General features: G+C 42.6%; 1 protein-coding gene across 22 annotated transcripts in view; it reads right to left on the bottom strand.

Moving 5' to 3' along the window:
* MAGI1 (membrane associated guanylate kinase, WW and PDZ domain containing 1) overlaps positions 1-14,998 on the bottom strand; it is a 363,811-nt gene that overhangs the window by 42,277 nt on the left and 306,536 nt on the right. For all 22 annotated transcript variants that reach the window (XM_063348501.1, XM_063348503.1, XM_063348508.1 and 19 more), the window contains 2 exons: positions 14,619-14,801; positions 12,916-13,536 (listed from right to left, as the gene is read on the bottom strand). In XM_063348501.1, the coding sequence (XP_063204571.1) occupies positions 12,916-13,536; positions 14,619-14,801 (804 nt within the window). The remainder of the gene's footprint in view (positions 1-12,915; positions 13,537-14,618; positions 14,802-14,998) is intronic.

Below are 14,998 nucleotides of genomic sequence, written 5' to 3'. Positions count from 1 at the left end.
TGAGGGATGAGGTCCAGGAACCAAGGCCACAACCCAGGTTATTTCAAACTATTTGGCATGTGTTAATTTTGTATCTTGTTGTAGTTAAACTTTTGGAGCTGGGAAGCTGTAAGTTCCCTAACTCTACCTATGACAAGTTCATGGAATAACCCATGGGACAAAACCATGGCCCCAAGCGTTGCTGTTTCTAACATGCAGTGGTCCTCAATTTTTACAGGAACATTTCCTCAAATCTTTTGTCTTTATGCAACCAAAGTAACATGGGAACACCATGATGCACGGAAAAGTCTGCTTTGCTGAGCATATACAGAATGCAACCTGCGACTACAAATCCATACCACAGCCTGGACCTGACTCTGGCGTGAGCTCTGAAGGCCACAAATCCTCAAAAATTACCTAGACGGACATCAGACACATCATGCCCTGTTCCACAGGCCTGTGCTTTAGAGACAGTGGATCAAAATGATCAGAAGTTGAGTGTTAAGGAAGACCCATCTCTAGGCACCACAGAAATCATCCAGTCAACTCATCTGAACAGCCGGGTTATGTGAAGGCCAGCTGGCGTGAACATTTCTCCCTCCACAAAAAAAAAAGAAAAAAAGTATATATTTCAATGGGATTTCAGCTGAAGTGGGAACAATTCAATACCGGTTTGCACAATCCACCCCTACTACAAAGGCGTTTGAAATTTCTAAGAGCCAAACTAAAAGCCAGATGTATCACCTTATTTATTACTTACAATGTCTGTGGCTACTGTGACATTTTTCAGTTTTGGGGTGCTTTTGCACATGAAAGGAAAGAACAACTGTGCCTAGATCTTCACTTCTCATGATTGCTTAACACTCCCAATCAGGACACCCTGTGGACCATCCCTATCCAACAGCAAAAAAAGCCACAGGTGAACCTGGGTGAAAAGGTCACCATTTGGTTTTGCCATTATACGGTCTGCAACCCAGAATGCTCAAGCGCTGAAAATTAGCAGGAGATGAATAAAAACGCAAGAAAAGAACCATTTCAGAATGTGTCACAAGGTTAACGTTTACAGGGGAACATATTTCCTGCCTGGAAAAAAAAAAAATTAACAAGCTTTCTAAATAGTGCTGCTTACACCACGCCAAATAAAAACCAAAGAAAACAGACACTTTGTAAGATGAGGGGTAAAGTACTGGAGTCAGGGGGTACACAACCATATACCTGGCACTGCACATTGATCACTGTTTCTGTGTGCAAAACAAGGAACTCTAAATAATTAACGCTAATGGCCATTAGTGCTGCCAGGAGACAGGGGAGGGGAGGTTGGTGGTGACAAAGCAATCCCCTTGATTCTGTATAATCCATCGTGAAAGAATTTCTAATAAGCGACAAATACTACCTAAAAAAAATAGATGGAACTTGATCTTTTCCAGACTGGAGAAAGAACAAGAAAACATACCAGAATAATTTGCAGCACGAGAGGCGAGCCTCCACACAGGCAGAAGGGGCACCATCAAGAAGAAAACCCCTACCTTGTCCCTGGACCAACCTTTCTGCCCATCATTGCGGTTTGCATAACAAGAGTGTCACTGCACTAGCAAAAAAATTAGCTATGCGATACAAGTTTTAAGCGAGAGAATAATTTACACTGCAGGAATATAGCCCTGCCATAAATCAAGTTTGGTAACTAGCAAATACAGTGAAAAATGCCACGTTTCTAATGCTAATGTTAAGAAAGCGGTGTTGTCAAGAGACCATCTCAGGCATTATTAACCCACTGGCACTAGCAAAAAACATAATGAGCCATACTATATTATTGCCATTAACAAGAATTTCAGTTCTAGATGCTCTAAAGATGTTAAATTGTATTAGTCTCAATTAGTCATTCTTAGGATGCTAAACAATTCCTCGTAATTGAAGTCTCAGTCATGTTTTCAGCATCTCAAACCAGAATGGCTTTTAAAAATGATAAAGAAGATATAGGCTAATAAAATATTATTTAATTACTACAAAAATATAAATTTAACTATGTACTAAGATACATATGGTAATGCCAAAACAGTAAGATAATAAAGAGATTGAGAATTAGTGTGACAGTTACCCACCTAACTGATGATTGAAAGTATGTCAGCAGTCCTTTTATTTATTTTGAAACTCATTAAATGAAGAGTTTTTCCTAAAGCTTGAGTTGTTGGAGTCTTATGCTTAGATGAAAATCTCTGTTAATATTTAAACAAAATAGAACCATAGAATAGTGTAGGTTGGAAAGGACCGTTAAGATCATTGAGTCCAACCATCAACCTAACGCCGCCAAAACCACCACTAACCCATGTCCCTCAGCACCATGTCTACTTTTAAATACCTCCAGGGATGGTGATTCTACCGCTTCCCTGGGCAGCCTGTTCCAATGCTTGATAACCCTTTCAGTGAAGAAATTTTTCCTAAGATGTAAATAGACATTAAATTTCTGAAACCTCATGAATTTGAAAAGGTAAACACCAGAACTGGAAAGTCATTAGAAACCCCCATGTTCTTTTTATAGAAATATGTGCGTGTGCGTACACATGTATTACTTATCTTTTTTTTTCATATACATAAGCACACACGTGTGGATATGCATGAAGGTACCTACCCTTTTCCACAAGCCGACAAAATCCATGACTTGCAAACTTTATTTCTAGAGCACATCTCACAAGTTTTTGGGCATGCTGCAATTTTGAAGATGTCCAATCCCAAAGCCCCCTCTCCTCGGCTGGCTGTCCTGTGGCACGGCCGTGTGGGTACCGAAGGGCAGGAGCATCTCAAGGCCAACCTCATGTGCTGCTCCGAGCTCAGCACGGAGGACACTGGTAGAGGAGAAACCGTATTTTGCTATTGTCACATCTGTATGTATCCTGCTGAGGGAGAGGGTGTTTGTCTTCAGACTTATCACAGCACTGATGATAAAAGGTGTAAATCCACACGCTCAAACCTGTGTGGCTTATGGCAGATTCTTGGATTTCATATGTGGAGAGCAGCCTGCACAAATGGGATGCCTACAAATAGGGCCCTCTTGGCATTCGTCTGATGTTGCTATTAATAAGTAACATCCCTTAATAATAAGCTAATATTTATAGAATGTTTAGCCAGATTCAGCCCTGGGGCACGCACATGCACACATGGCAGGCTAAGGCAGAAAATCTTTACTAGACGACAATGGATTTGCAGATGTTTTCACAAAACATGACTTTATTTGATTTAAAATACAGTTTTATATAAAAATAAATCAGTAACTCAATATACTTACAAGGTGTGTAACTGTACATCTCAGAAATTAACCCTTAATGATAAGGATGGAGTCAAACCTCCTGGAGACTGATATTCACCTGCCACATCCCTACTAACATTACACCTTCATGTGCCCCCAACCACACGGCCCTGACCTACCCCAGCATCCTCATCCAGATGTGTCATCTCCCCGAAGCTCATCCTCCTCTACCAAATCTCTCTGGTCTACAAGTCCTGCCAACTTCTCAAGTCCAACTCGTGGTACATTGCAAGTCGTCTGGCACAAAAGACACTGCTCCAGCAAAGTCTTAACGCTGGTATAGTCCTAATTACTATCACCATCACAAAAATAAGTCCACCTGACCAAGCAAAAAAAACCCAACCAAAACACAAAAATGAATTAACATAAAATCCCAGTGCAGAAGGGGAAAAAAATTAAATTCAGTATAGACTTAGAGACATGAGGATACATATTTAAAACCAATCTGCCTTGGAACAAAACCATTGACTAGTCCATTACAAAGCCATCCTTCTCCCTCAGTTTTACCCACCTGCTATTGCTGTTAACGACTCTCCAAATGTATTTAATTACAGCACTAAACAAAGACCTTTATTGGATTTCTGATACCTCATTAAATCTGTTATGACTGGTTATTATAATGCCAAATCAGGGCAGCAGCCACTGCACCTACCTGCAACGTGGCTGATAAAAACTTGTTATTTACAAGTACACGCACAGCAAAATGCTCCACAGGCAGTATGTAAGGGTCGGAGGAAAAACTGGGTGGAATAACGTCCCCCTTGCCGCGCAGCTCCAAGTCTGCTCCATTTCCTGCCCTGCAAATCCCGATGAAGGTGTGGGAGGCACATCCCTAGCTAAATCTGCCTTATCTAATGCATAGTATTAGGTTCTGCTGTGCCACCTTGTGTTACAACACATCACATTTGATATAAAACAACACCGTGTGGGTTTGAGTTGCTCCACTTATACCACTCCAGCATTTAATACCAAAACTAAATCAAAACATAAGGGCGGAAAAAAAAGCCGACTTTCAAAACCTCAAGCTAGGGAGGAAAAAAAGCCTTTAGGAAGAATTTCAGCACTCTCATCTTTCATTTGCTAAGCAACCTCCTGTTTTGTTCTCATCTAAGAGCCTACTGCTTTCTGCAAGATAAGGTGGTTCGTGCAATAAAACATCCTGATGGGAAGATTTCAGACATTTTTTTCTTCCAGCATTCAGCAAATGCTTCGGTCTTCTTGCTGATTTTAAAGCAGATCTAGATTCCCTGCCACAGAAAGGCAGCCACGTGCGTAACGTGCACACCACCACTATTGTGCTGCCAGTGTGCAAGATTACGCAGAGGTGAAATTATTTTGTTATCCCAAATATGTTAATTGTTCACCTCCATAATAATTAAAGTACAAGTTTCCTCCTGGAGTTAAAGCACGCTTCGTGAAATAGCTTAAAACTTTAGGACGGTATCTCAGCCCTTAAAATTAATGCAAAATGTGTAATAAAATGCCAAGCAATGAATCAGCAACCCTTCGATTCTATTTCACCCTTCCAAGTGACTCTGGAGCTCAGATGACACACGTATCTGGGGGACACAAGCTATAGCATAGATAGGCCATGCTGCCACAAAAATGCGGGGCAATTGATGTAAAACTAATGCTGACCCAAAAAGCAGATTTCACAGGCATCTCTTTATTTGCTTACTCATTTTTAGAAGAGAACCAGCGCAAATGCAGTTAATGAAGGGTAGCTGAGGGGAAAACACTTGTGCCTCAAATGACTAACAGATTAGCGTCAGCACTTTGCACGCATCGCACCAGCAAGAGCTGGAAATTCTGCAGGCAATTAAAATGTCCACATACCAGCGACGCCGACTCTCCTTTAATATCAGAACTGTAATACTACAAAGCTGTTGGTTTTGGAGTCAGGTGCTCGTATGACAATATGCTTTGTTTGGAGTTTCTTAGCCTCCCAGGGTTTAGAAAAGGCAATTGAATATGAATACTAGAGGCTTGAAATAAAAAGAACTCCGATGTGGTGTTTTTATATCTGAAATTTTGGGAGCTTAACGCAGGATTTTTAAGCACTTGGGCTTTTTGAGGTTGATATTTAAATTTGTTGCTTACTATTGCAACTGGATGCCTTGCATTGAGAAACTACAGCACGACCTGTAATGCTAATTAATTAGTTCCCGCAAATGCACTATTTGTATGAACATTAGTAACGCACATCAAACTATTTGGTGTCTGAACAAGCTACCGACAATTACTCTTTGTGGCTGCAGGCATTTGTAGGCATCCCAAACCTCGGTGAAACCCTGCTGCCTCCTGGAGTCTAATGGGAGCCTCGCCACGGACTTCGGCAGCATCAAAATTTCCCCCTTCATGTTTTTGGGAAGCACAGTTATCCCAAGCCTTGCAAATTCAGACCATCAAAACCAAACAGCTAATGTCACCAAGATTAACACCTGTAAAGCACTTTGAAGGAGAAAAACACTGTGTAATCCCGAAATATTACATTATTCATAAGACGACCTGATTTTAAATGTTAAGTTTGGCTTATTTTTATCACAAAGAGAAAACAAGTTCCTGCTAGCTTGCTTTACAAAACCAATTACCAGTGATCAGTGTAAGGTGCTGCATAACAATACACGGCGTTGCCCCAAAAAGGCATATCTAAGGCTCCGGAGCTGTTTTGAGGAAAATTAACTTGCACAGGGGATTGAAATACATGCACATAAGCAATTCTAATCAGGGGTATGAACTTCAAACTTCGTATTAAAAATATCAAAATGAGTAACATTTCCTTTATTTCATCTTTTCCTGCCTTCAACTGATTTTTCTGTCTGCTCCTTGATATACTAGTCCCTAATCAGAATAAAGCTGTAAGAGAATAGTAAATGTGACATCAAACTTGCTTTAAACTTGCTTTAAAGTCTCATCAACTTTTTTTGGCAGTGTTAGAATATAATTCCACTTAACAGAGAGAAGAGAATAACGAAGAGTGACTTGGCGGTTTGGAAAAAAAGGTGCAACTACTCCCAACCAAAGGTTCCCCCAAACCTGCTCCTTCCCTGCACATAACTCATGGAAATGAGGCAGCTTGTGTTAAAATTGTATGGAAAAAGTGTTTCAGCAATGTATTTTTATTAGGATTGCCTATTTTCAGAAAATGGAAAGGTAACTTTGCAAAACATTCAAAAAACTTTGATTTCATTTTTAATGCAGTTTGTAGACCAACTTAAAAACTTTACTAGTGTGATTCCCTTATTCCCAGGCAAGGCGAAACACTTGAAGACAGATTTTTAAATGCCCAATGAGATTCCCAATTTAATGAGGAAATCCGTAAATCTGGAATTACAAAGTAATAACCCTGGAATACAAACTAATGAATTTGAAAAAGAAATCTTGGCATTACACATGGACATGTATTTTTTTAAGCATATTATGATTCTAATTTTTTACAAAAAATGTATTAACTAATGAGGGGTGCCTATGAGCTATCAAAAATATCCCCCGTTATTTCTGCATGGTATTATTTGCACTACAATATCAAGTATTTTTCAGTGTACACCTCAAAATAACTTACACTGAGTGACAAATTGCTGAGATTCAACGAGCAGGTTTGATGGGAGATACCTGAGCAGCAGCTACTGGGAGCTTTGGTAGCTGGTGGTCACCGACAGAAGGTAAGAGGTGAATTGAAATTTGATTTCCAAAAACCGTAGAGGTCAGTTGAGCACACCGCACAGCAGAGAGGAATTACATCTGCTCCTGCTTCGGGTCAGGGAAGAAGCTGCCACAATGTGGTGGGCTGGGGAGCAGGTAAGAAAACCAACCATAAAGGTGGCATGCAAGACGATACCAGCAGCTCTGTGCTCAGCAAGAGGGATTTCCACAGGAGTTCCTACGGATCCAAGCACGGGACAAAGACCCCAGTATAATGCTCTGCCCTCTGTACTAGGAACCAAAAACACTGCTGGAAATGATGAACTTTTCTTCCCTTTCCAGAAGCTTTGGCACTGCCAAACAGGCTCTGTGGTAACGGTCAGATGATTCCCAGGTTGTGATTTTTGTCCTAAATGCAGTTTGGACTCACTTTTTCTCTAATTTAGCAGTGGCTGAGACAGTTTGAATTTTTCTGGCAACGAGATGCTTAAGTGGCATAACTTTCAACTCACTCTTCACTGCAAGCCTAAAGGGCAAACAGAAGTGAGTGGTTTGTTCAAAAGAGCTCAAGTCTGCACTGAATAGCTGATTGCAGCTCTAATTACCATGGCTTTACATCATTAGGGATAGCAACTGAAAAGGAGCTCTAATTCCAACACTCTGAGATACTGCTTTTTTTTTTTTTCTTTTTGTTGGGCTCTTACCACTAAATGATCCATTTCCAACACTTCTGTTAAGGACAGGAAAGAAAAAATTCATTTCCATGCAGGGTGAGGATCACAATAAACAACTACAAAGACAGTATTTTAGCTTCTAAGATTCAGACTGACAGGTGTTTGTGGTGGGGCGGAAAGAATGGAGTAGTGAGGAGAAACCAGCAGCAGTAACGGATTTCACTCAGCTCAGATATTTAATACTCAGTGCCACTGCTCATTTATGCCTGAGCATTGTATTTTGACACTCCAGACCTTAACGAGCAATCTGATACCAACCATACTGTTATAATGTGCTTGCAATTATAAGTTGTTATGATATATTGTTTGTAAAGTTTTCCCACTGTGTCTAAAGGATCTTGTAACTCTCTCTCCCCTGGCTGGGGGGAGCCTGAAGCTGCAGCAAGAGGCGTAAAGAGAAAGACACCTATCTTTTACACTACTACGCAATATTTCAATGGCACAGACACAAGATAAATAGAGAGAAAAAAACGTCCTTCCATTTTAGGCTACAGAAAGAGCCTCCAAGTCCAGAGCAGTTGACTCTAGCACGCATTTACAGCACAAGGAGTTAACTCCTCTCTGTGAGAAGAGGTGGAGGTTAATTACCCTCACATGCCAAGAGCATCACTGGAACAGCAAGGGGGGGGTCCATCTAGCTAAGGAGACTTAATAGGTTTATTGCTTTAGAGCTCTGCAATTTTGTTGCATTGCTGCAAATCTTTGTTGTAGTTATAGGTATCCCAACGATCTTCTTAAGACCACTGAATCAAGGACCAAACGAGCAGGACTATTTGCACTGGCATCTCTCCACTTCCACCCACCTCATCTCTCCCCACAAACACCTTCCATTCAACTGAACCATGAACAGGGGATTTGCTACGGACTTTGCTTTTACATGGAGGTAAGCATGGAGATAATGCCCACCGATGGGCATTTAGACAGGTAGATGGTTGCATAGGTTCTTCTTCCTATAAAATACATTTAGTTTTGAAACTCCAGCATATCTATCGTGTATTTCTCAAAAGACTGGTTTCCATTCCCCAGTTTAATGTGAATTCGGCACTAGGGAAAGCTATTAGAAACTCCACTGATTTGCACGTGGCATGTGAATGACACTTCACCTGCGTGCTTTTACTTTGATCTGGAGCTGAGTGGGAACACATCTTCGAGGGGATTACGTAGATCAAGCTCAAGGTTTATGCTATTTTCGACCTTCCAGCGAATAAAGATGCTGGCGAGCACTAACTGTGAAGGCTTTGAAGGGAAACTGTCCATTCAAACCTGCCTGAAAACTGCCCAGCTTAATTCTTGTAACTGAACGCAAACCAATCATAGTATTTTTGGATGACCTGCACTGAAGACTGACCTTAAAAAAAAAAAAGGGTGGGGAAAAAGGGAGAAAAATAATTCCCTCTAATCTGAGGTAATTCACAAAATACATCAATATGACGCCACGAAACACAATTATTCTCATTGAAACAGATGTTAGATCTTAGTGACTCCCCCAAAAACACAGCACAGTACTTTTGCAGAATAACTTGTTCTGAAACAGCCCTCCACCTGTCCCAGCATAGACACAAACAAAAGTCACTTGGGAAGCAGGGAAATTATTCTGACAAAATGTTGCTTTTATTATGAATAGAATCTGTGCAGAATGGAGAGGTATTTGAGAATTGCTTATTTCAGTCGATTACTGTGCGTAGACAAGACTTCAGTGACAAATGGATTTCAAGTGGCAAATATTATTACCTTCTTTCTGTGCTATTTTTATTTTTTTGGGGGGGAGAAAAGTACTTTATGTACTTTGTAGGTACAAGGTTAAAAGAACCTTTTCAGCTACGAATATTCAAGATAAAGGTGTGCCTTTTGCAGCCTCATTAACAATAATTCTTTAAAATAACTGAAATGTGTAATCACATTGTGCAGTGCAGGGACAAAACCATATGCTTAATTCTGCATTTTGTAACCAGTAGTGCTGGTTTGCTTTCAGGTAGCCGGCCCTTGAATGGTCCCTGCTGAGTTACCGAGCTTCTCCGCTGCTGTTGCAGGGACCGTGTCATATCCCCTTCAAACATGCTGACTTCACCTTCAGGCAGCAAAGGCTTTACACCTCCTCCAGCTTGACTTACAGGCTCTAATGGCTTGGCGCACTCTTCTCATTTACAGTTTAAATTACCCACAACCAAACAACACCCAGTTGTTCTTCAGCCAAGATCTCTCTTAGGCTTAAGCATCTCCTGTCTCTCCTACCTAAAAATTAGAGACAATAATTATGTCCTCTCTGTCCGTTCATTTTGCTAAGCAAAAGTAGCTTTTCCAATCTGGTCTCGCGTACAGCCCAATCAGCTCCTTCGCATCCTGCCTCTGCTCAGAGTTCATCCTTCCTGAACCTCTCAAGTGCTGAAGCCCAAACCATGAGACATGCTTGGTGAGTTTTATCCAGCACTATGTATAGGCAAAACAGGAAAACAACAGCAGTAATAGAATTAAGGCCTACAGAGGGGAGGAGGAAGGGGAAAATAAAAGATTAAATCAGAACATAGATAAGGCAAGTTTTCCATGGGGCCTCTGGAAAGCTTAACTTCGGTGACCTGACGTTGTCCCTCTCTTACGTATCTATCCCCCTGCCCCAATCTTGTATGAGTCCTGCAAATGATTTTCAGATGACACGTGAGCAGCCAAGCACACGGAAGGGGCACTTCAGCTTCATCCTTCCTGAAATCCCCCCTCTGCTCCCCACTCAAAGGCAAGGGCAGGACTCGCCCGCTCCCGTAAGCCAGTGCTTCAGCTCAATACACTTCACAGTAAATATTTTAAAGGCGGCTCTCAGCGGCTGTGGGTTTGCATTTTAACAATTAAACCTGATTGTTGGGAGTGCACCGGTAGCTTGGAGCAGGCAGAGCTTTTCCCATATATTACACATCTCTTTCTGATATTTTTCTGCCTGGTTAGTAATCACTTCTGACAAATCCTTTTGACAGTTCTGAACACCAGCCTTAGTGTTGCAGGGATGCTTGATGCAAAGCCTGACTGAATGCAAATGTTAGGCTAATGCAAGCACGTCTGACAGCATCGGAGCGTTTTCCTCACTGGACACCAGAGGGAGGAGGAGGAAAGGACAACTGACAGTGAAGCTACAGAAGAACTGCTTCAAGAGCCCTCAAGGAGTTTATCAGACACCAGAGCCAAATGGATTTCTGTCATCGGACCAAAATAAATAGCAGCACCTTATCTGGGGATGATACTTCTGATAAAAGTTTTGGCAGGGGTAACACGAGGTAAAGTTACGGGAGAAAGGACCCATGTGCAGCAGCACTGAGCGCTGGGTGCATTTTAGCAAGCTCCATCTCACAAGCTTTAAACAAACCTGACTGGGGTTGATTCTGGGGCTACTATTGCTGCCCGTATTCTGCTTGGCTCCTGTGCCACAACCTGAGTGCCTTTCGGGCCAGTTTTCTTCCGGATGTGAAAAACCCCCATGTTTCAATGATTAACTGTGGATCCAGGGCCACCACAGTTCCTGACTCCCATACCATGAGAGCGTGAAATTTGGAACTGCAAGTTCTCTACGCTCAGATGGAAATGTCAGCACCTTGAAGGAGGGAGGGCGGCAGTTCAAGGAGATTGATACGGTATCTATCGAGGAATGTGATAGCAAATGCTCAACGTGTGGTTAGTATCTTGATTAAATAAAAGAAGAGAGAGATTCAGCAAGATTTCCAAGGGAACTATTTACTATCTTATTAAAACTATGCTTTTATTTCCTCATCAAATCTTTTCATTATGCCTTCAAGGCATAAGGAGGATTATTAAATGCCAGCCACAATTCAAATAATTAATGTATGGTGTTACCAGATATATATGCGCTCTCCAGGAGGATTAATAATAGCTGCTATTTTTCTTCCAACCATATTTTCTCTATAGTACATATATTAATCATGAGGATACAGGGCATTTTTTAAACCTCTCTAGTATTGAAAGTCTTTAAGGAACTCACACTTTGAAAAGTGGAGGATTCTTAATATATTCTGTTCTCTACTTTTTAATTTACTATCAAAATACAAAAACACAGTAAGCGCTTGGAAAGGAAGGAGTATAAGAAAGGCGGTGCTTTCTTCAGAATTGCTATTAACTGCAGAATCAACGTCCTCAATTCCTTGAAATAGGTCTTTAAAAACAACAAACCAGAGCTGCAGATTCAGAAAGCAGCTTGTCCCCCATTAAAATGGACTGGCTTTTGTTGCTACCTTACTACAATCAAAACGCTTGAGAAAAGGCGTCAGAAAAGTACTTTTATACCAACCAGTCATCCCAGGGCTGGCTGGGCCCGTGTTCAGCACCTGTTTGTCAGCTTAACTCTGTCCCTGCAGCAGGCTTGTCCCTGCAAGGTGCTGGGCACCAGCACGTGCTGCCCGTAAAACCCACTGCGTGGGAAAGGAGACACCTCTCGGATCCGCAGTGCCGACGCCAGAGCAGAGAGAGGGAGAGCTGACCCCTCTGCTCTCAACTTCACACTCTACAGCCCACAGGGACTTTCCCTGTGAGCTTGACACGAACTCAACCAGTAATCTTACTGCACAGACTAAAAGTGTGAGGTGGGACGCACTACCTCCAATTACTTTCCATTTACTCTGTGCAGGGAGAGAGTTCCTGTGGATGGACTGACCCCACTGACCGGCTCCCTGCCATCCATGCTCCCACGTGGGCTGCAGACATACTGCCTGGAGGGTGTTTTTTGTACCTGCTGGTGGCCTCTCAGCAACGCAACCAAAAATGATTTCCTGATTGCGCAGGAAATAAACACGTCCAGAAGTAACATTTCAATTGCTTACAACTTGGAGAAGTTTAAATTCTCTCCTCCACTCCCAACGGTATCCCAGGCATAACCCTTCCACAGTGAAGGATATCTGATTTTGAACACTGCACATTTCAGAATGTATTACCAGCCTCTCCCATCTCCCAAAACAGCTCAAGAAATGTCCGTGTTCTATTTAAAATTAAGTTTTATGAGCATGAGATCAGGGTTTGTTATGTAAGTAAAGCTGTAACCGTACCACGCTTTAGTGCACTACCAGAAGAGGTGTGCCCTCAGTGCAGCGTCAAACAATAAATCATTTTAACCATCTGTGTGATCTGACAACTGCCAACCTGGGGTAGTTCCTACACATCAAGACATAAACCATGTCTACAAGAAGCTTAAGAGAGCAGATCTTTCATGACATACATTTTTTTAAAAATTTCCAGAAGAAATATTTTAAATCAGTTTTGAAGACTTACCTCCTCGCTGCACCAGCAATGTGACTTCGCTTCCCTTGGGACATTCAATCAGCATATCCACCACCTGGTTGTGAGTGAGGCTCTGCACATTCTTCTTGTTGACTTCGACTATAAGATCGCCCTCCTTCAGGCCGCGGCACCGCGGGCTGTCCACAATTTGTTTCACTCTTTGGCCGCCCCCACCGGGACTGTCTGCTATAGTAAACCCAAAGCCCATAGGCCCTTTCACTATATGCACAGTTATGAGTTCGGGTTGTGTTGCTATTGAAGATGCCAAAGAGACTGTGTCATTGGGGTAACCATGGGGTCCGTTGGAGGAGACCTCAGCCGGGCTGCTGGGTCTCGCTTCCTTTGTGCCATTTACTTTCCCTGTTTTACTACTGTGGCTCGTGGGGGAGTCGTAATTTTCCTGCCCGTTCACAATGATCGGTTCTTTGTCCAAAATTGCCACGGACGTAACCAGGCTTGTGTTGGGATCATCGGGATCGAAGGGCAGGGGGTAGCCTCGGCACAGCTCAAGGTCCACGCTGGCACCGATGGGGATGGACTGAAAGATCTTCACAACTTGAGCGTGAGTGTGCCCCAGCACACAGGTATCGTTCACGCTGACTATGACGTCCCCTGCAGAGACACAGACAGATATACCAAACACATACGTTTTGTGCACCCCGGGAAGGTGAGGACTAGAGCCTGCGAGCTGATCCGCAGCATCCACAGGTACCACTTACAGGTAAATAGTAGCATTTAAGTACCTTTGCAAGGAAAAGGAGTGGTGACACTTGGGCAAGCAAGAACTATTGTACACAATGGATTCTCTGCATAAAGCCCTTATGTACATATATGTTTTTGTAAGTGAAAATGGAATTGGCTTCTGCAAAAAATTAATAAATTCAAATCATGGTATACAGCCCATTTAACAGTTATTTTGAAGCCCTGCTCTCACTGTTATACACTGTGCTACATTGGCACACGATAGAAACAAAACTGAGAGCACGTGAGAGCTATAACAGAAGGCTCTCAAATACCAACTGCTCAAATACGGTGCCACGTGTCATGTCTCAGACATACTTCGGCCTGAAATCTAGGTATTGATTAAATTACGATTCAGTTTTTGAAACTGAGGTTGCAACACAGGGACGTTGAATGTTCTGATGCTCCACCTGCAAGTGGGGTGTTATGACCTCAGGTGAATCCTAACAGGATTTCATCATGTTGGGCCTGCTCCCTGGAAAAATAAATTGGCTCTTGGTGCCTCCAAGCAGGGAAAGGCAAACTAGACAACACCTTTGCCCATTCCCTGGGAGTAGCTCGGGAGACGAGGTGAGTGGCACAGCAGATACACAAACACACAGTGATGCAGCCCTAAAACACCACAGCCATTGCCACAGCAGGGAGCAGTAACGCGCAGCCTGATGGGGGACTCCGAAACTGCTGGCTCCTCTCCACAGGTCAGCGTGGGGAAGAACTGGCAGAGCCCCAGCTGGATATTTTGACACCTGAGGTGAAATTCCAGCACATTTTTTATTCAAAAATAAGATTTTTGAACACGTTCCTCAATGTATCTCACTTCCCTGCTTGCTGATAGGGATGCTTTTCCCCAAAATGGGTATGAGGACTACAGTCCTTTATGAATTGCACATAAAAACAGCTGCAAAAACATAAACCAAAGTGCTGGTGGTGATTTTGATTTAAAGCATCGGTACCTGTTTCCATTTTGCCATCCAGCGCTGCGGGGCCATCAAGCACCAAACTTTTGATTTGAAGAAATTCATCCGGCTCATCCCCTCCGACGACAGTGAAGCCAAAACCCCTGCTGCTTTTCCTTAGCTTGGTGTGGATGAACTTCCCTTTCAACTCAGAAGGGTTTCGTGTAAAAAAAGGTTTTCCTGTGTAGGAAGTTTGGAAAATCTATAAACAGGCAGGCAAGAGCGTTTGATCAGTTTTTCCTCTGCCCCTCCCTGCTCTAACAAGTACACGGACAAACACAGCGGTGTGCTGGGACAGGACTGAACTTCACTCCAGCATCCTCTCACCTCATCGCACTCCACCCGTCTCCTTGGATCCAATCACAGAGTAAAAAGAG

This window comes from Chroicocephalus ridibundus, chromosome 10 (assembly GCF_963924245.1).
Source record: "Chroicocephalus ridibundus chromosome 10, bChrRid1.1, whole genome shotgun sequence".
Taxonomy (NCBI): Eukaryota; Metazoa; Chordata; class Aves; order Charadriiformes; family Laridae; genus Chroicocephalus; species Chroicocephalus ridibundus.
Note: the sequence above shows the minus strand (reverse complement) of the source record. Positions and strands in the feature narration are given on the sequence as shown.